A 22,720-nucleotide genomic window follows, 5' to 3' on the forward strand; every position below is an offset into this window, starting at 1 on the left:
ATGTTTAAAGATGAATACATTTTTTTTGCTTTAAAGTGCTAAGATAATTAATGTAATTGACGAGGAGATTTGTGTCAAAATTAACATTTTCTAATTTAATTGGTTTCTTCAAACCTCTCCTTTTGAAACCCTACCATTGAATAGGTAGTAAAACTTCTATCTATTGTCCTAATAAAACTGATTGCTGGTTGAAAACCAACAAATGCTAGAGCAAGTTTGCTTAGAAAAAGGGTAGCGTTTGTGTTGCTAATTTTACGTTCATTTTTCGGTTTCTATTAAATACATGCTTATCTGAAAGTTTATTTTCGAATCGAAACCTTCTTCATTTTGACGATTGTTTATGATTGTTCAATAATTGTTTATAATAACATCAATTTTTAGGTGTATATTATAATAAAATACAATGAGCTATATTTTTTGTAGCTATACTGACTTAATGACGATGGCTAGTTTACGGTTCTATCATCTTATCCTTCTTAAGTGGGGCGTTAGGAAAATCATTTTCTTCCACAGCACATTTTGAAGCTGACGCAGTTGGTTCATTAATCTGTAAATGTTTTACATCAATGAAGACATAAAACATGTTTATATTGTTATTATATATAAAAATATATAATAAAATAAAAATATACACCACATATTATATATATATATATATATATATATATATATATATATATATATATATATATATATATAATACACTTAAGAACACTGATGTTAACACCTTCTTATGACTACCATGACAACTTCTACAATGTACAACGAAATTTTCGTTATTAAATATCTTAGTAATTATTGTAAACAAAAATCACTTTGAACTAAGATAATAAAATATTAATGCGAAACTGTATATTTAATCATGCTTTTATTATCAATTGTATGGAAGAATTAATTCAATCTCTTGACGCAACCCAGTATCATTTCCACTGCTCGGCACTCGCCCGTTTGCTCTATCCCCTGTCCTGCCCACTATTACTCAGCGACTAACCTCAAAAGAAAACGCAAGCTCCCTGGATACGTCTATGGCTGCATTAGTTTGTTCAATTCATATTTTACGATTGTGTATGCCAACATACAAAAATTTAATACAGTTATATAATAGTTAAGTAGATGCAGTGTAAACAAAATGGTGCGAGCGCGGCAGACCCACACAGCCGATAAAAACAGAGACGAGGAGATGCTTGTCTCACTCCCCACCACTGGAGAGGGCCCCTCCTGCGCGTGGATGCTCAGATATTAATTGTTTCTGCGCAGGTTTCTTTGCAATCGGTTTATCTTTAGTTTTAGTTGAACTCTATATTTACTCTACCCCTAGTCTCATACCTATGAATTTTTTTGGTCTCAAGACGCATTTAAACATACAAAATAATGTGGTTTCCATGGATAAAGTGAGTTAGCATTTTTTTTATACATAAATCATTGGACTGTAAAATATGTTATGGCACTTCATAACGCCCATCCTGTTAAGGATCATGGTTATAATGCTTGAAATGGTTTAATATATTTTAAATTATATGTTTAGAAAATTCAGGCGATTAATCATTTTTGCTATGTATGTGGAAAGAAATGGCTTGATTAGTTTAATTATAAATTAGAAGCTTAATATTTGGAAATTGTTCCTTACACAAAAGACAACGTAACTGTATGTGACCAGTTCCAACAGAGAATCTAGATATTGGGGTAAATAAGGCTGGTCGATAGGTCTAGTGTACTTTGAATGATAACTGTTAGAATGGGTGGAGTTCGCTTGATGTTAAAGGCTGTTTTGAGGGAGTATGGCTTTCCTCTGCCCGCATTGACGAAGAGGCTGGAACAGACCTAGCCATTCTTTCTTCTGAGGTGACATGATTGAAATATTTCCCGTTATCCTTCTTTTAATGGGATCTCAACAGGGGGCAGCCTTACTGATCTCTACCCCCAGGCTTGCCGATTCTGAATATCCTGTCACTCTGGAATCAATGTTAAGTTCCCTTTGGAATAAGTGCAATGAGAGGGTTATTATTTTTTTTTGTTCTAAATGAACCAAATAAAAAACTTCCTTTTCGGCATCGGATACTAACCTGATGAAGGCGTTGATAATTTTGTAATCATAAATACTGAAAGAGCGATGCTTTCAGTATTTGGGTGTCCATTCTTCATAGATGAAAATTTTTCTTTGAATATTTAAAGACAACTCTAAAAAATACAATTCCACTCAAATAAACAAAGCACTTTTTAGAAATTGTCCATTAAATTAATTTTTGAAATCGTAGAGATTTTTGGATAATCAAATATTACAAAATGTTCCCCATACAATTTTTTATAGGCTGTTTTAGAGTATAACAGAAAAAAATAACTAACTGTTTGAAGGTCAAAGCTTTACTATTAACAATAAGAAAAAAGGCATTTACACTTTAGTTTTAACTTTGAAATAATTTTTTTAATAAAAAAAAGTCATTTGAGAAAGGTGCATTCCCACATGAGCCTTCCACGTTTTAGTTGTTTGTGTGAAAACAGACGACGCGTTGTTTTGTTTTTACTTTCTCTCGAGCCTTCAATGAAGTGTCGAAGTGTCAGTTGCTGCCGCGTGCTGTTGTCTTTTGTTGTCTTACTAGTTGTATGTTAATAACATTAAAATATAATGTATTATTTTTCGTACATGTTGTTATTTCTTATGGTATTTCTAGATTTTTCCGAAGAACAACAACATGTTAATTGGTTTGAAAATTTGCCAGCAGTTGCGATGGATTACAAAGTTCATATAGATCCTGGTAAAGAAGATTGCTACTTTCAATATGTGAATCCTGGTGCTACGTTCTACGTTAGTTTTCAGGTTAATAAAACTTCTATCTTACTTTCTATAAGGTATTGGTCAATTTATAGTATATAGTTTGCATGAGCATATTAACTTGCCCTTTTATATAACCTCAACATACATAACCTCAAATATTAATATATTAGCCCAATTTGATGGAGTTTACAACATTATTCGGTAATTGTTTACGTGTCAGCTAGTCACAATATTTGTTATATTTTTCAAAAGTACAGTTCTTAAAAATGAAATTAAAAACCACAAATAACAATTACATTTCTGAAAGATTCTAATCTCGTAAAAAGCACTAGTAGGCCTAGTTGAACGGGCTAAGAAAAATGCCTCCGGCCATCATTGCGGGGTTCAAGAATCAAGAATATTTTATTGCCATCCCACACAAACGATGCATTGACAAAGTCATAGAGTTTAAAATATGTCCTTAAAACATATATAATATACAATATACAAATAAAAACACATACACAAACCTTAACATAGCCTACATGGTACAGTTATATCCTTAATGCTGAGCATACATGCATGAACTACATGAAAATCCTATTACTTATATTGTAAAGATACATTTCTTCGATAGAATAGAATGCATTTTGCTTCAACCATTTAGACACAGCTATTTTAAAATTATTACATGAAATTTCCCTAACTTCTAATGGGTTCTTTGGGGCTGGTGAAAAACATCCCTCGAGATAATACCCATCAGTAAATACAAGATTCCAGAAGACTGATCACTAATGTTTACTAAATATACTGACCTATCCATGTACTAAACGTGTCTCAATCAACAAAAAACATTGTATCCTCAAACAACGGCCACCACATTTGTAAAATGACTTGTCCAACTCAAAACAGAATGTCATTCTAACACATTAAAATAAACACTTTTTTTGTATATAGCTCCAAAAATAGGTGCAGCCTAAGAAGGAGGTATGTATCATAGTTTAGTAGACTATGTCTAGAATGTGTATGCAAGGTTTTAACAAAATCAGCTTATACATCTTTTAGCTACGCGACCATCCATAGGTTTTCTTCATATTGGCCTTAATATATAAACCTAAAAAATAGCTGTTCAGATTGGTAATTATAAAAATACAAAGTATAGATTTTGTTTTGTATGTGTTCTATTTGTCTTAAAATTATAAAATTAATGTAGTTTTGTACAAAGGAATGTTTTAGGAACTAGGTTAGGAGTAGTTCATGAACTAGATTAGGATTTGTATCAGAGGATTAGTTCTTTCTATGGGTAATTTCACACTGCTAAAAAACTTGATAGAGTAACCACTACACATATTGTTCGTAGTTAAAACACAGTTGTAGAATATTAATATCATACAAACACTACACAACTCGAATACAAAATGGTTATTGGTGATGGCAAAATACAAAGAACAATGTCTATCTGAAATGTACAACACAGCAAAATCCGACAAATCGCGAAATAAGAAAACATTTAATAACGAGATATGCAAATACAATGCATAGCCTATTGACAAACAAGACAGAGAGCGCAGAAGAAAATCGACAATCAAACTTCATCATGGAAGTAGAAACTGTTACAAAAATGATGGAAAATAGGAAAAGTACAGACAAACTTATATTATCCTCATATATATTTGTTAGCCCTACTCTGACCTGTAACATTACTTGTAATTTTATGGTATGAATATTGGTATCCCAATTATCCCCTCCACCAATGCCTACCCCTCCATATATTGTTATCTCCCCCACCTAGGAACCCTGATTCCCCTCTTTCCCCAAGATTGATGGACAATTTGGGATGTAATCTAAAATTTCAAACATATTATCAGTTATTGTGCAATTATGGATTGTGATTGACTAAAAATTCTTTCTGGATATAAAAACATACCATTTTAAGAAATAAATAAAAGTGGTTTTAGATCATTGTCGCTAACGTGGCTAATAATTGGTCATTCCATTTAAAATCAACCAATTAAAAGTTAATTTTGGACCTTTACTCCTCAGATTTTGATGATTTTTGCTGATGTATACTTTGGTAGCAAAATATTTTTGAAATAGGACCCATTATGTCTAATTCTGAAATTTTGCATACATGTAGTCAATTGTAGTGTAAATAACATATATGTATTTTTTAATTAGAGGGGATGTACTTTGGGTTTTTTCAAAAACAGTTTTTAAGTTTCAAACAAATTCAAAATATACAAAACATAGTCATGTGGTATATCAAATTAAGGAGCATTTCAAATTGAAAGGAATGCCACCAATTTCAGCTCTCTTTAGCTTTAATAGATTTTTAGCTACATAAAAACAAATACTGAGACGGCCAAAAACTGATTTTTTTATGGGTCAATCAATAATCAAAAGGCAGAAAAATTTAAAATTTTGCATTTAAAACAGTCTTAGTAGGTACAACTTCCAAACAAAAATCATAAAAATCTGAGAGATCAAGGTCCAGACCACTGGTTGTTTTAACATGAAATGACCTTAATTTAAACATTATCCTATTATTCAGACTAATATTCTATTTTTTTCTATACTTTTATCATATTTTGAGTTGATCATTAACTTATTTATCAATATCAATATTTTTGTGAGTGCCATCTGGGCTGCAGGATCATCAACATTTCTGATTATCTAAATTACCAAACAATAACGAACCAAAATGATGAACCGAATTACGTTATAGGTATTTCACATTATGGTATAGTTCAGCTATGTTTTTGTATCTAAAAAGTCAAACATCTCAGGTAATTACTGAAAGTTTACTAAACTGTTTTAAAAAGTAATGGATTTGATGATAATTACTTGAAAGAAAATTTTGTTTCATTTGCAAGTGATAGTGCTGATGTCATACTGAGACAAAAATCAGGTGTAACTGAAAGATTGCTTGAGATGTACCCAGATATTATTCTCTGGCATTGCATTAATCATAGACTAGAGCTAGCCTTAAGTGATGCAGATGATGAAGTTGGGGCCATAAATGATTTTCAATGGTTACTTTGCCATTTACAATCACTTTGAGAAGGCAAAGACAGACAAGAACAGAAGCTCTACTGAAATATCTATGTATTGTGGCCTATCAAGGCAATTATCCTCATCACCTTCACCATTATCATCAAAATGTTTACTACTTAGTCCAGTCATGATTCAACATCAGTAAGCACCTCTTAAAACTGTAAACAACAATATGATTCTTTTTTATCTGATAAAAAGTACTGAAAACTGATTAGTGGCCAAGTGACAAATCAGTACAATATGAAGGAGAAGAAATTAAAAATCTGTAAAAGGTTTAAGCTCAACAAAACTAAAATAAAAAACTGTTTTTGAGATTATATCGAGGCCAATTCACCTTCAAGGGTACCAAAAGATCTCATCCCGTTGTTGAACTGCACTAAACTGATTCCATGTGGTTCGTCATAATGTGAACGAGGTTTTAGTCTCATGAACCAGATAATGACTGACTTGCGATCTAGACTCTTAACCAGACATGTTTCAAGTCTTATGTTTATAAAACCACATGGACCAAGTACTGTATAAATGAGTGGAATGTGGAACCGTACAGGTTGAACAACTGTATGTGAACAACTGGTTGAGGAGACACGGCAGAAAATTCATATGTTTAGTTTTGTAAATTTGGTAAACTTAATTTCTTACTATTCAACATTTCCTTGTGTGTACTTTCATGATTATATTCTTAAAATTATTGATAATCACTTTCCTTTGTGAAATGTTAAACACCACTTTTTGTCCCTATGTTATATACATTGTCATGTTTCATTCATGTAAATAAGCCTTGTTTGTTATATTTGTGCAGTTTAATTTTACAACAAAGAAGGGTTCCGTTTTTATCTCCAAAACGTTTAAATTAGGCTATGTTGTCTTCCTTTCTCATAATTATGAGCAAAAAAGTATCAATTCCAGAACTTAACTATTGATTACACAAAGGGCTATACATTTTAAAATATGCAGATTACAGACTTGTAACCTGTAATTAAAAAAAAACACAAAGAATATTTCACATGTAAAAAGTTAAGGAAAGTACGTTCTGGCACTGCTAATTTTGCCCTAAAACCACTGGTAATAATAAAACTATTAGGGACATTTACATTCAATTTACAGTAATTACTTTGTTTTGAATGGTCACTAAAAATATTTAAACATTACGTTGTATTGTAACAAACCATTAGTTGTGAGTTAAGAAATGCACTGAATCCATAACTATACCAATTGCTATATATATAACTTTATATATTGTTTGTTTGAGTTAGTTTTGACTGGCTTGTACTTGTGAAGGTGCTACGAGGAGGTGATGGCATGGCAGGGTTTGCGGTGAGACATCCCAATGGCCAGATCGTTCACCCATACCAGTGGCGGGCACACTCTGACTACCAGGACCACCAGTCCACCGGTGGCTACTACAGTGTGTGTATCGACAATCAGTTCTCACGTTTTGCTGACAAACTGGTCAATCTATATATTTCCGTTTTAAGGTAAGAACAAACAATACATCTAAACTAATTGTAATTTTTCTTCCAAGTTGTGGAAAAGGAATGAAAAGTTCTTTATTTTAATATCAAAAGTTAGGGTCAAATGGCCTTTTCTTTCACTTAACCTGCATTATAACAAAAATAAAAAAAGTAATATTGTGCTATTAACCAAAACTAGCTTTTAATGTCTATTAACAACTGAAAACTAAATTTGCAAAACAAACAATACACTTAAAAATTATTTTCCATGTAACTATTAAATACACAACACAATTCCTCACACATGCAAATATCCATCAATAGTACAGCCTAGGGCGCATGGGACATATCAGTAAGAGTTTATTAAGACTTGTCATAAACTGCAGTCCTATGATGATCAATGGAAGGTATACAAGGCAGAGTGAGCACTTCTTGAACGAATGAATGAACGTTTATTGTCATATTATATCTTACAAGATCCAGCTGTGTTGGTGAAACAGATGACATAGTCAGAAATTGAACAATAATAAATATTGTCACTGCTACATAATATAACTTAATATGATACAATATTACACATTAAACACCATTAATAAACTACACATAAAAGTTTTACGAAGATGTCAGACATTAATAGAGTAAACAATGAAATTTGTCAAATTTTGACATCAGTAATAATACTGCTAAATATATTTAAATGTATACATCGAACAATTCCCTTTCCTCGGTCCCATTGTTAATAGTAATCAATTTAACAATAACAAGATTCCAGCTAAAATAATTCGCTAACAAATGAACAAGCTCTAATATAAATAAAATTATTAAAATTTTCAGCTATGAATAAATTAACTATAAACTAAGTAACAGTATTAAAACTTTTGTCAAACATTTATTTCGTAAAACATTGGTGAGTTAAATAACGTTAAAATTGTAGCATACCATAATGTAAACAATCATTCATTAAAACAATTAACAAATAAAACAAAAAAAATTAGTTAATCCGGTTGTTTAGCAAATCCTGTCCATTACCACATATCTTAATAGTGGATTCTGCCTCACATCATGTAACAATTTAAATGTTTCCAGAGTTGTGGTGCACTGTGACAGAATTTCAAGAACATAAAATTTTACTGTTTTATCTATTAATATGGATGGTTATTTTATTTGAATTGTAGCGAAATCAAGTTTGTTGGAGAATCTACTAGAAAGCTGAATATTTTATTAAGCTTTGTTGTATTAAATAATACAACAATTAAATAAAATGGTTCATCGGTGTTGTTTAATGTCTCGTACGAATGTTAAATTAAATTATATTAATTTTTGAGGTTTTAGAATAAAACAGATTTTTTTTAACCAGGATTTGAAATGTACAATTATGTTTTCATTCTTTATAACTTTCATCTTATTTTTTCTACTGTAAAAATAAGATTGTATTGTTTACATATGAGAATAAATTATCAGAAATTTCAAATCATAAAATTTCGTAGATTAAATCACTGATATAAATAAGAAATAAAAGAGGGCTCATCAGATACTGATACCAATGTCCCACCAAGACTGATATATTACATTGTTTACAATTATTACTATAGCCTGCTTACAAACTATTTCATTATCTCTAATGCTTATTTAATTTGTATGATGAATGATTTACATTTATAAGCTCGAGATAGATAACAGAACACACCAGCAGTTTTCTATGACTGTTCACTTCATAGAAATATAAACAGTCTGTCACCACCAGTTGAATAAACAAATACTTTATTTCATTCTAGTGTTTTGGAATGAAATAGCATAATTTGCAACTAGTCAACTAGTAGTATTAATCATCTTGGCTATATAATATATATATATGATTATAATATAAATAAATAAATAAATATATATATGGTGACAGACTGTTTATATTTCTATGAAGTGAACAGTCATATATGATTATCATATAAATATATAAATAAATAAATATATATATATATATATATATATACAGGGTGTCCCAAGCAAACTTCTATAGCGGATAGTACACATCATTTCAAACAAAAAATGTCATATAAACATACATTGAGAAATGTCTCATTTAGCCAATAGCCACCATTTCGTATATTTTTATAAAGAAATTATTACCTCTAAAACTAGTTAAGCTAAAGAGACCAAATTTGGTACATAGGTTTCAATAGATAAGAGAAAAATTAAAAAAAACAATTATGATATTTTCTTTAATATTAACAAAGTGGCATCTGTTTAAAATGTTTATAGTCAAACAACAAAAAGACCAGTATAGTTATAAAACATTTAAAAATTTCATTACAATTCCAATGGTACTCTTTTGAATGAAATCCGTCAACGCATAAGCGAGTACGACCACTTTAAAGATACGGTACGCTTGCAAAAGCTGGGAGTGCTAAACATGTCATAGTTGTTGCTCCTACAAGGTTTAGAGATAGTAATTGTTAAAAAATACAAATGGCGGCTAGCAGCTAAACTAGACATTTATCAACCTATGTTTAAATGACATTTATTCTTTAAAATGATGCATACTATCACCTACAGAAGTTTGTGACGCCTTTTTATGAATACAATGTATATATATATATATATATATATACATTTACTATATATATATACATATGATTCAGTTATTTTGTATTTGACCATATCTGTCACATATGCGTTTAAATAACCCAACTAACATATGATCGAAAGACTAAATACCTGTCAAACGAATTTTATTTACATTAAATTTGTATAAATGGCAATAGCCTTAATTAATTTCAATAGACATTGGATCGGGTAGGGTACGTATTATATTATACATATTATATAAATTGTACATATTATACACAATATATGTACATCTACCGTGTTGTGTATTTTATACACACTGTACCACTAAACGTGTTATAATTTTTGAAAGTGTTGTAATTTTATAAATGTTACACTCGGAAACAACATGAAATTCTAAGAGTGTACTTCCCTCTACCCTCTGTCATTAACATCGCATGCTGCTCTAGTAACTCTGCATTTTTCATTAATCAGTCGGTCTCTGTTTGACTGCAATCTTGTGATTTTTTAAGTCCAGGTGTAATTAGAACAGTTCCACTACTTTTCAACAACCTAGATAGATTGTTAACTTTACTTTTGATTTTTTTACTTGAAGAAGAAAAACAGGTTTTGAATTGTGATTTTTGTAATTCCTAGTGTCGGCATATTTATTCTGTTTACTTTAAGCCTGGTACTTCTGTTGCAGATATGACCAATGGGACCAGTACACAAAAGGAGAGATGACGGAGCTCAATGTTAGCGTTGAGAATTTCACAGTAAGTTTACTCTGAAACAAATACACAAAATTGGTTGTCTTTCGTTAACCACTTGAATCGCGGTTGTCATAACATAACAACAACAAAAATACATTGTTCTTGTAAAACTTGTACAACCATTTACATAGTCAAGAACACAGCATAACGTGCTGTCGATAGGTCTATTCCTAGATACATATTTGCTAATATAACATTATTAAATATTTAAGAAATAAAACTAAAAATATTTACAAGTAACTACAGAATTAATACAAGTAGCCTAATCAACCAATCTTGTCATATCAATTTATAAAAGCAATTAAAAACCTTTTTTGTCAGGTGAAAATATAGAAACTTATTAAACTTAAAATGTAATAAAAAATTATATAGTACATTATTATTGATGAAAAACAGTAGGCTATATGTAATACAAAAACAAAAAAACATTACAAATACAAGTGAATAATCTGTTATAAAAAAATGGATTGATGTGTGATAAATACTCAAAAATACACATACAATACAGTGAAATTAATACAAAATTTAATTAGTCTTTCCGACTCAGTCAAAAGAAGTTTGTAGATTTTTGTGACTACAGTAATATTGTTAATTTATTTCTCATGGGATTTACATGTATTCGTTATCTTGAAAACCTTTTGAGATATAAATCAGAGTGTTAATAACAAAAATAGTAAGAAAATAAACATTTTAGTAACTTTACTTTTTCTCTAGGTCCATAAATAATGGATTTACGAATTTGTTGAAGTTGCGAAATTGAACGGCCACCAAAATGGAGTGAAATTACATAGCAAGTTTCAGCTTGTTTGAGCTTTTTTGGGACAGTAATCATTTCCACAAACTATGTTTTATAGCACAGATATATATATATATATATATATATATATATATATATATATATATATATATATGTGTGTATATAAACTTCAGAATGGGGGTTGATTTTGGGCCTTTGGAGTCATCTTTAATGAAGTAACACAGAAATTTTCTGTCATTTTTACCATGAGGACAATTGTAACAGACTGATTTTGTATACAAAATCCACCTAAAGCCTACATTTGCCACAAAAAATTATCTAATCTATAAAATGTTGTTACTGTTAGCTCATAATAGTATTTATTTTTGAACACAATCTCAGGATATTGTCTAATGATATAAACAAGTTTATTATAGACTATTAAACATACGCCAGTATGGCTAGTCATGGTTTTACTTAGTCTATAATTTTGTATATTGATATTTATTATAATTGTGAATATTAAAATCTGATTGCAGTAAATTTTCCTGTCGGCAATTTTTAAAATTGTAGTGGTAGTGTCATCTGCATTAATCAATGTGATAGCTTGCACTGAATTGGGCAGATCATTTATATAAATTAATAAGAAGAATAAGAGATGACCAAGCACAGAGCCCTTAGGGAAACAACATTCAAAAATATTGTCTTTTAACCATGATCCATACCTTTTGTTTTTGATTAAATTTAATTAGTTGGATTAAAAAAAAATTTGAAAAACATTTTTTACTTGACCATAAATTAAAATTTCAAATAGTTTTTTTTTTGCACATTGCAATGGATATTGGGCAGTAATTATGTGGTTGATCTCTTTTCCTTTTTTTTTTTTTAAATTTCATCAATTTTGAAGTTTTACAAATTTTCTGGAAAGATTCCTTCATTGAGGAATTTTTCAATGTGAATGGAATAGGATGGAGCATAATATGGTTTAGAATGTTGAAAACATCACAAGTGTTTGAGTTTCTCAGCTTGTTACTGTCTAGGAGTATATAACTTTGTGGATCTTTTCCTATCAAAAATACAGGGTTCAATATTATATTTCTCAACTGGCACTTAAAGTCTGATTGAAAAACTGATGATTTACTCTTTGACCGATACAAGCATGTGTCTATTGCAGTCAGCGATAATGACGGTGGAACGGAACATCAACGAGATGCTGCAACATCAGAACCACCTGCGGGGTACTGAAGCCAGAGACTACAACCTGATCTCAGATAACAACAACTACGTGCTCAACTGGTCTCTGGTTCAGATCATGGTGATAGTTGGCACCACTGTGCTGCAGGTGCACTTTGTCCGACGACTCTTCGAGGTTAAGCCCGGCAAGCCGCGTGTGTAGACCACGTAAGATTTGGCACATACTCGCAAAAAATAGTACTCACTTGGAAATCCTGATTTCTTTGTAACTTCTGTGATCATAACACAGTACTCAAGTACTGTTATGATTCAAGTTGGATTTAAAATCCGAAGTACTTTGTCATTTGAATTGATTTGATCAGCAGTTATAGTTATATGAGAATATAAAATGATTATGGATACAACGATGTACGTAATTAAACATGCATTTTTATTTGCCAGTTTTGTAATGTTAAAACCACAGAAAAAAAAACCATGTCTACTTATTGAACAGATAGAACTAAAATATTGTATTCAATACTTAAAGAAAACACTGTGAAATGTCAACATGTTGTGTTGACTGTAAAATAATGTACATAATATATTTTATGTATTTTTGCGCAATACGGTAGATATTTTCTATGCCTAAAGGCTGATATTAGACGGTAAAACGCAAAAAGATGTCCACCATCCCACCATTGAATAGTCATGACTTGCGGAAGTGGCTTGTTTGTTTTCGATAGTTCTTTGGAACTCAGAAAAAGACTTGAATCTCATTGTTATTGATAGGTTGTAAAAATTGTTTGTTGGACCATAATATTTGTAGGTTGTTGGGATAATTTTAGTTGTATATTACACTGTATTAGTGTTTGTAATTGTTGGAGAACCGTGATAATAGTGTTTTCAAGTTTTGGATATCATTATAAAGTGCAATTTATCTTAGTTTCTTTTTTACTGTCTATACTTTTTAAGTGTCTTGGTTGCATTACAAAACAAAACACCAGCTTCTCTGGGAATGATGTTACAATCACAGGGTATCATTTTTGTTTATTGTGTAGTTTGTTAAGTTTTAGTTTTTCATAATAAGTGTAGAGATAAAATTACAGTTTTCATTTTCACTTCATATTATTTTTAACTTTGAAGACTGTACTAATATTAAACCAGTGCCAGACAGTAACAGAACCATTGTTATAGTGGCTTTACACTTAATTAAAATTCACTTTAAACTTAAAACTTAAAATTCCTAAATTTATAAAGTCTTAGGTGGCCACGCTTTCTTTGTTAAACATACAATAAATAAAAATCCTCCTTTGTTTTAAATCAAGTTTTAAAACTGTACATGTTTGTAAGTTTTAGACTTATTTTGATTTCTCAGGTGAAAATCTAGTAGATTTACTATTTGTGGAATGTGGAAAATGTTAGTCCCATAATATTTTAATCATGGTCAATCACATTGTCTAATTACAAACAACACAGTTTATACTGCTGTTTTGTCATGTAACATTTTATTTTTCTCCCTAAATGTATTTCTAAACAATTTATTAATGTTTACATTCCACATTTCCCTCCATTCCATTTTCATATTTTTTCTTTCATTATTCTTGTAATTGAAATCAAATTCCAAGTGATTGAACCATGTATAAAAGGTACACTTGTTTTTATCAATAATTTTGTTTTTAATCTGTCCTGCTTTTTTACTACGCAGTTGGCAGTAAAATGTAATAGTTATGTTTTTATTTATTTGAATAGTAACTCAAGTAAATTTTAAGTATTTTTTCTAATTTTGGTGTAATTTATTAATATTTTTAAATATCTTGTGTGAAAACAAGAGTTCTGATGCTTTTTGATGTTATAATGTCGTAGGTTAATACATTTTCTAGCCTCGTGCTTCCAGATCTATAACTGATCATGAATACCGTGGATGAACAGCAGAATTGTTAAATAACAAAATAATGTTAGAATTTATTGAACTGTGACATGCCAAAGTTCTGCAAGTTCCCCTCCCACCTGTCCACACTAACCGTCAGTGTTCCATTCTCTGGCATACAATGCGTACTAGACATTGTAAAACATTCATTGTATGTTAAAGTAAACCTATGCTTCCAACACTGTAATGAATGACTGGAAACATACCTGCAGTAGGAATTGGTATCAGCACCAACAAAATATTGGTTGGATACTTTCTGAACCAGTAGGGAAAGATTGCAATCTAATCGAAAATTTCTAAATATATGTACTTTGGTCTGTTTTGATGTGTTCCTTAGAATCAGTGGACTCTGAAAGGAAATTTTCAAAGTAAACCTGCTGATTTTCCTATACATTAGCAATAATCCTTGGCTTTCAGACCTACATTTCAAAATATTGCAATGATTGGATTTATCCCAAAAAGTCTATTTTTTAATTCTAAATCGACTCAGTATATAGGATGTATACATTGGTATAGAAAGATTGTTGTGTATCGTTTATAGTGTAATGTATTGACTGTGAAAAATATTGTGTAAATCATTTCTCTCAAACTCTAAATAGCTTGTGTCTGTCTCTTGTGTAACTTAATAACATTAAATTTCTCTGCCAACAATAAAATTAAAGTATTCTTTATAAAGCTCTGCATATTTTGAGATAATAAAAGTAATGCTATAGATGGATTATACCGATATGTTATTACAAATTTATGTAGGTCAAGGCCAAAGGATAATGGAGGACAGTGTGAACAATAATATTACAAATTATTATTTTAGAATAGATTTTAGTATTTGTTTTTTAATTTTAAAAAGTAAATCTTGTCTGATGTGTCTGTTTTTAATCGTTTATGAAAGGACATCTTTAAAAATTTTGTGAATGATGCAAATTTTATGTATTCAGAAATAAAATGTGCATTTTGTTAAAGAATTTACAAATTACTTTGAAAGCTTGATGAATGAAATTTGCATAAGTGCATTAAATAGTCAATCTCAATCAATCTACCGAATGTTGGTGTCTCATATCAGATCTTAGTGCATTAAAAAGTTTTATATGATTTTTATTTACTATTATTTTTTATTTTATTTTATTTATATCCAGTCACTTTACTTCATTTTCATTCAATATATTCTATCTACTTAAGCAAACCAGTATTTAAAAAGTCCCTGTTATCTTTTTAAGGGAAGCCCTTCTATCTTTTGTAGTCCACTGCAATTATGTTGCAGTGAAATTTAGGTAACGGAATGGAAAATAATTATTGGCTTACTTTTTAGAGCCAAACCTCTTATTACTTCTATTACACCTATGTAAATAATATATAGAAAACCATATATTAATATTATTATAGTTTATATTTTTCTATGTTACATGCATTGTTTATCATGTATTTGTATTAATGGAATAAATTATGGCATTTTTTTAACAAGTGTTTGATTTTCCTTTTGCAATAAAATAATTTATTGTTGTAAACTGAATTAACTGATGAGATTAAACCATTTGGCATATGTATGGTTCTAAAATATTGATTTCAGAAGAGTCAATATGAGTCAAATACGTAAATTTTGGCAGTATTGATAGGTAGCCATAACCGTTTCAAGACCCTGAGAACACCTCACAAAGATGTTTCTTTAATAGCAGTTATAAATCAGTATGTAACTTAGAATCTCACACCATTAAATTTTGTTCACTCCAAAAAAATTGAAAAGTATAAAATATTGCAAAACCAATTTACAAAGTACAATTTATTACCATTGTAATTTGCTTGTGTCTTGGTATTTTTTTGCAATATTTGGTTTTGCTTGTTTTCCCGATCAAGAAAATATATAAAAGGGAAATACAGAAGGTCATTTTACTACAATCGGCTTTTAAATATTCTTCTAACAGTGAGTGTTTAGTCAGGAAAAAAGTTAAAATAGACTGTAACCAATCTTTTGGTTTTGTATAAAAGTATTACTTTTTACAAGTTGTGGAGATATTACCATTCTCTAAAAACAGCAATTACTTAAACTAAAAAAATCCTATGATTGTTTAACTTGAAACAGTTCATATCTCCAGTCTAGAGACTTATCTTTGACTTTAGAAAAAAGAAACCACACATGCATATTAGGATTGCTTGTGTGGTAGAAATATTGTGAGAATTTTCTTATGTTCTCAGATAATTCTTTTTGTTATTTCAGATTTTATTCAAAATAAATACTATTATGTAATATATTTATAATTATCATTTCTATTCTTTGTTGCTAGAAAAATGTATTTCATAGTTGTTACTACTACTATTTAGCTTTCTTAGGTTATAGTTTTAGTTATTATGGATGAAAACTTTAGAGACCGATCAAATGACCTTAGAGAGCTCGTTATGGGGTATCCATTTCTAGTGATAACGAAGTTTGTTGTGACACTGAGGTAAATCAGACCGACCATGTAGCAGACATGATTTCCTAGTAAGTGTTCTCTCACAATCGTGGAAGTCAGACAGAGAAGTTGTTCTACCTGGTTATGTTCTTGGCCCTGATCATGAACTCTCACAATTGTGGAAGTCAGACAGAGAAGTTGTTGTTCTACCTGGTTATGTTCTTGGCCCTGCTCATGAACTCTCACAATTGTGGAAGTCAGACAGAGAAGTTGTTCTACCTGGTTATGTTCTTGGCCCTGCTCATGAACTCTCACAATTGTGGAAGTCAGACAGAGAAGTTGTTGTTCTACCTGGTTATGTTCTTGGCCCTGCTCATGAATTCACAAAACTCCCAAATACAAACTGTCGCTTGTGTGCTGTATGTGAGTGTAAAAACTTGAAAAAGAAAACCAATTTATTTTGCCCTGGATGGAATTGTGGAGTTCAACCTAAGTGCTACCATCTGCTCAAACACTGTGCCAGACCAGTTTGACAGGGAGGCTGAAAACGCAGGGTGGAATCCAGTGACTGAGTGAAAGAGGAAATTTGGTATATATTGTACATATGTAAATAAAGTAGGATTCAAATTTAGTATTTCATTTTATTTTTTTCAACTGCCATGCTTACATAAGTATTAAATACAATCATAAGATTATGTTTACCCATGAAAGGTGTTATTTCTTTAGAGACCAACCTATTTAAAAAGTATTGAGGTAAAAGTTAGAATAAATATATATATATTTTTAGAATCAGTACAAAATATAGAATAGGTTATACATTTACAGTTTTGATGTAAACTTGTTAAGCATTAGCACAACAGAATATTTACAAAAGAATTTGTTTTAATTGTTAGCTGTTATTTACATGGAAACAATAGGTTATTGTAATTATAATATCCTCAAAATATTCCTGAATAAATTGGCATATAATTGGTTTACATTTGGACGAACTACAGTCATGTAACTGTAGTAACTGTTATGAAATGGGATAATTTTTTTAATCTGTGTGGCTACTGAAATAGAGCCACCGTACAGAACCACCATATGCCAGTTCTAGGGTTAATAAGTACCAAGATTGTTGAATACGTAAAACTTGTAATTAAATATTCAAAATGGGCACAAACTAAAATTTAAATTATATCCTTACAGATACTAACAGGTTGAACAAAACAATTTTTTTGATAGAAAATATTTTTATTCAACATATTTTTAAACAGATATTTACAAGGTCATTGTGGAATGTAAAAGTTACGATTTGCTGTTTATACACATTTGTACAATGCATTTTACAAAAAATAAGTACGAAGTCCTAAGTTTAATAGTATTAATTTACAATAAATAAGATACTCAATATGAACACTATAACATGATTCGTAGTGGTTTTTATGCCAATTAATAAGTTATATTATATTATTTCATGAAATCAAAACTAAAATACTAAAAAGTATTGATGTGACAACTACTCATTTTCTTATGTATCACAAAAAATTGATATATTATTACACAACTGCCTTAACTTAAGAATTGAGTAATTAAAGTGACACTGGAGAGAAATGAGAAGCTATTATGTAATAGGATATTAGTATTAACTATGCAAGCTTGACAATAAAATTCTAAATGTCCAAAGAAACTGTTATGTCTCACAATAAAATAATTAATAGAGGTTTCTTTACATGAGACACAATTTTGACTCTAATTTCATCACAATGTTAGTAAAAAAGTAATCTTTTTTCTCTGGTAACTACACTTGTGTAAAGATTAAAAATAAATATAAATTTTATGAATTAGAAATTTAAACTTTTTGAATGGATAGTAATTTTATGTAAGGGGAATTAAAAACAATATTGCAATAATTCAATAAAATAAAAACATTTTCTGTCCATTTTGCTTTCCTATTTAATAACATCTTTTGGTAATAAAAATTACTCAATTGTTAGTAAAAAGTATTTATTTTCTTCTGTTCTTAAAGATTTTTAAGCTCAATTTCACAGGTTTTTCTTAATTTCTTAGTGAGAATTCGATTAAAATAACTGAGTTGTTTAGCTTTTCAAGTACTTTAAAAAATTACTGTTTTCTCATTGGTAATGTTCATTGGATTTCAATCTAACATAAAGCATTTCTTAGAATTCCTTTTGTGTAGATTAGATTATTTAATCAACAGAATAGGTAATTTACATGTTATATATAACCTTTGGCACTTACAAACACACAAGCTGTAGAATGTCAATTCTTCTTTGAAAATAAATGCAAATTGAATAAATGCGTTAAAAACAAGTCAACATAATTGGACGACTTAATCACTAAATAATATTTCAACTGTTATGGCAATATCAATAGCACAGAGCTTACAGAACATATTGGCAATAACAAAACTAACAGATAACAAGATCATAAGCATTCTAACATTAACAACAATAGAAATACAGCCATCATCAACAAATTACACAATATTGTTAACAGAGAAGTTATTACATGACTAGCACAGTAAAAATATACACCTCGACAAGTAAAAATTAGCAGAAATATATTAGTCAACTTTAAGCGAATTGGTCCCTTTGTTGTAAACTTTTACAAAATATACAAATACAAAATACATTTTTAGTTCACTACAACAGCACTTGAGGTCGAACAGGAGAAATATTTCGAGAGAAACAACTTGATGTATTAATATTTCACAATTATTAAAAAATTTGTTGACTGAGTTAGAAAAACTTATGCTGAATCGACTTTTATTTAACCTTTTTCTTCTGCTGGACAAAGTCAGCAGACAGTTGCAACAGCCGATGCCGTTGTTTGAGGTTTCTGGCTCGGACATGTTTGGATGCGATCTCACGAGTATAATTGCCGGGAAACCAACCCTTCTCGCCATCCCGTGTCCTCTCACCGTAAAACCACCCTGCAACACACACATATCAGAGAACATTCTTAAAGTGGAGATTCACACAACATTACATTCTAAATAAAATTGACAGTATCAGAGGTTTTAACGCGATCACTCGTGGTGGTGTGTACATGTTACATCACTAATACCGATTTTCTGAAAAAAATCTGTTTATAAAAATGTAGAACTTTTTAAATTTGTACAACTTGAGTTTTTAGCTGATTAGTACTCAGATGTTCTGATTAGTGGACTCAATTCCCGCTACTCTTTTACATGTTTCTGATACTATTAGCTGATTCAAATTCCCACTATTTTCTTACATGTTTCACTATTATTATTAGATAGAAGTATACCACTAGTATTCCACACATAACAGCTATTGTGGGAAGGTGAACTGGAGCAAACTCAACATTCACATTGAATCAACCCTTCACACTACAGCTACGTTATGTGTCGAAAACTTGGTTGCTCCACTGTCCTTTTGGATTGTGCCTAAAACACTGTAGTGCAGTCAATTATGCACCTGTGAGACAATTAGAATATCTCTTATACACTATATTGTGTAGTCTAAGTGACACTGATATCAAAACAATGTAAAGAGTTTGTTTTGGACTTCTTCAAAGACTTTTTTTGGATCTCTTCAGACGAATGTTCCAAGAGTGAAGTCTTTGACAGCGTGTGATGTCAAATGGTTGATCAAAGTGCTTTTTATGTGAAAGGTAATATTTCATCTACAAAAATGTTAATTTATAATGCTATTACTAATACACCTGTGTATTATATCAAGAGTTTCAACACAAATATTTGGCCACAAGTCACACTGACCTAAGTTTGGGATTTCGGGTGCTATATCCCTGAAATAGGGCTTAAATTCTCTTAAATATTTGCTCCACTAACTTTAGTATTGTACTTGTATTATTGTAATTAAACAAAAAAATAATTTGTTTGCGTTTTTGCAATACCTATGAGTTTAATTTTTGATTACTTCATCATCAACATTACATTGGAGTTTTCTAGATTCCACAATCTGTGTGATGTAATGATTGCAGAATAAATTAAAAATCGCGTAACACACTGGCTCTATCCACACATACCTTCAGTCTTGCGCAGAACGTTGACAATGTCGCCCAGAGCGAGGTTGAGCTCGTCGGGCTGTGACGGCAGGTAGTTATGGATGGCCGTGACCTGAGGGCAGTCCCATCCCTCGTAGAGTGTCTCCCCAGGAGCCTCAGACTGCGGGGGACTTGACACCTGGAGCCATCGCTGTCTATCTGTCTCACTGTCACAGCTCAAAGTCTGGCAACACAACCGTTCAACTCAGAATCCAAGCAGTACAAGTAAGATGTGAACCACTTCAAAATAGCTTAGGTGGTTCTAATTTGGAGAAAATGTAGAGGAGGATCTTGATCCATAAGAGAATCTCCAGAGGAAATGAGACTAATACAACAAATAAAAACTATTTTAGATACAGTAGAACCCCTCATATCCGGCCACCACAGGACCGAGCCCCTGGCCGGATAACGATTCGGCCGGATAAACCAACCTACAGTACACAACACTTGATGAAACAAAACAATTGTACTGTACTGTACTAACCGCACTGGAAATAATCAACGAACTGTTTACAGGTTAAACCTATTAGCTCAACTGAGGACAACACAGGAACATGTAAACAAATAGATACACCAAAATAACGCAAGAGTCTAGTGCGTGCAACTGCGCGTCTGCAAGCCGTGGTAAATAAATTTCGATATTGGCTTGCGGGAAGTGGCCGGATAAACCGAGGTGCGGTAAAACCAAGGCCGGATATGAGGGGTTCTACTGTAACACTAAAAAAAAATGTATAACATTTTGACAAAATAAAGAGGATTAGAAAAACTTAATGGAATTGAGAAGCAAGATTGGTGTCTTTATTTAAGAGATTATCTCCAAAGCTATTGATATCAAAACTAATAATATACCTTCCTTCAACAGTATCATATTTGATATCATAATCCAAGTATACAAAAAATTGTTAAAATATGGAATCACTGCCTGATACACTAATATAAAAAAATAATAAAAATGCAATATAATTTATATTATGGCTTTGTCAGCAATAATGGTCAAATGAGATACTGATTATAAGGTAAATAATTTAATAAACTCAAATAAATTTAATCACAACTTTCTAAAGTAACTTAAAACAAAAAGTTAATAAAAAAATACTCATTTAACAGACAAAACTGACAATATTTCACAGGGGAAAGCAATCAACTGATGGTGATAGTTGCTGAATTGTCAATGGACTGATGAATTAATGAAACAGCTACAGAATAGTCTGCAAGAAATCTTGATTACTGCTATGCTTGTCTATAATCAATTGACACCAAGTCCTGTAGAGTCTAATGGGTGACACACTACAATATGTTAATGTAATCACCAGTTACTGACTTCAAGACAAGTTTCAGACTCAAGAGCAAGAATGATTATTACTGACCATCTCAACAGTTTTGCTATCAGCATTCTCCAACAGAGTGACCTGGAGCAGGAACCGGTTGTTGCCGGGGAAATCCCTCATCTCCTGCATCTCTACAAGACTCCTCTGGCAGTGGTCTACAACGAGGTAGCTGTCCTCACTCTTCTTCTTCGTGACCACTAGCAGGTCGGTGAAGAGGAACAGTGTGAACTTGGGTCCTGTGCGTGAAAGTCGGCGGCCAAATGTTTGCTTGGCATCCATGTTGACCTGGGTCACCTGCCCGGAGCGCACCAGCCACCGGTTACTTCCCTCTCCCAGTATGGGCACATTCATCTGTCAAAACCACATTTTGGCACCTTCATTACAAATCTACAAGCCTTAAATGGGCAAAAGGATAATAATAATTATTATTATTATATGTAATTTACATCCTTAAGGAGAATATGTAAAAACACTCAAATGTAAGTAAGGCCAGACCAGTAACATCATATATGGTCACCATCAGCCAATTTTAAAACATTAAGTTTTTAATAATATTTTTTTTAATCAAC

The 22,720-nt window shown here is 31.0% G+C and overlaps 2 protein-coding genes across 9 annotated transcripts in view; one reads left to right on the forward strand and one right to left on the reverse strand.

The window, feature by feature from the left end:
• Positions 1 to 2,486: 2,486 nt before the first annotated feature.
• On the forward strand, positions 2,487 to 15,862 carry LOC124366214 (transmembrane emp24 domain-containing protein 6-like). Its single transcript, XM_046822592.1, has 4 exons — positions 2,487 to 2,815; positions 7,085 to 7,281; positions 10,505 to 10,574; positions 12,482 to 15,862. The coding sequence occupies exons 1-4, from the start codon at positions 2,624 to 2,626 to the stop codon at positions 12,701 to 12,703; spliced, it is 681 nt and encodes a 226-aa protein (XP_046678548.1). The 5' UTR covers positions 2,487 to 2,623; the 3' UTR covers positions 12,704 to 15,862.
• Positions 15,863 to 18,003: 2,141 nt separating this feature from the next.
• LOC124366215 (ephexin-1-like) overlaps positions 18,004 to 22,720 on the reverse strand; it is a 178,173-nt gene continuing 173,456 nt past the window's right edge. For all 8 annotated transcript variants that reach the window (XM_046822595.1, XM_046822600.1, XM_046822599.1 and 5 more), the window contains 3 exons: positions 22,191 to 22,502; positions 20,806 to 21,007; positions 18,004 to 19,726 (listed from right to left, as the gene is read on the reverse strand). In XM_046822595.1, coding sequence (XP_046678551.1) covers positions 19,560 to 19,726; positions 20,806 to 21,007; positions 22,191 to 22,502 — 681 coding nt within the window. In that variant the 3' untranslated portion in view covers positions 18,004 to 19,559. The remainder of the gene's footprint in view (positions 19,727 to 20,805; positions 21,008 to 22,190; positions 22,503 to 22,720) is intronic.

This window comes from Homalodisca vitripennis, chromosome 7, assembly GCF_021130785.1.
Source record: "Homalodisca vitripennis isolate AUS2020 chromosome 7, UT_GWSS_2.1, whole genome shotgun sequence".
NCBI classification, from domain to species: Eukaryota; Metazoa; Arthropoda; class Insecta; order Hemiptera; family Cicadellidae; genus Homalodisca; species Homalodisca vitripennis.

Excerpts from the sequence above, each read along its gene's own strand:
- LOC124366214 (XM_046822592.1), top strand. The coding sequence starts at position 2,624 with ATGTATTATTTTTCGTACATGTTGTTATTTCTTATGGTATTTCTAGAT. Across the intron at positions 2,816-7,084 it reads CGTTCTACGTTAGTTTTCAG|GTGCTACGAGGAGGTGATGG; the intron begins GTTAATAAAACT and ends GTACTTGTGAAG. Across the intron at positions 7,282-10,504 it reads CTATATATTTCCGTTTTAAG|ATATGACCAATGGGACCAGT; the intron begins GTAAGAACAAAC and ends CTTCTGTTGCAG.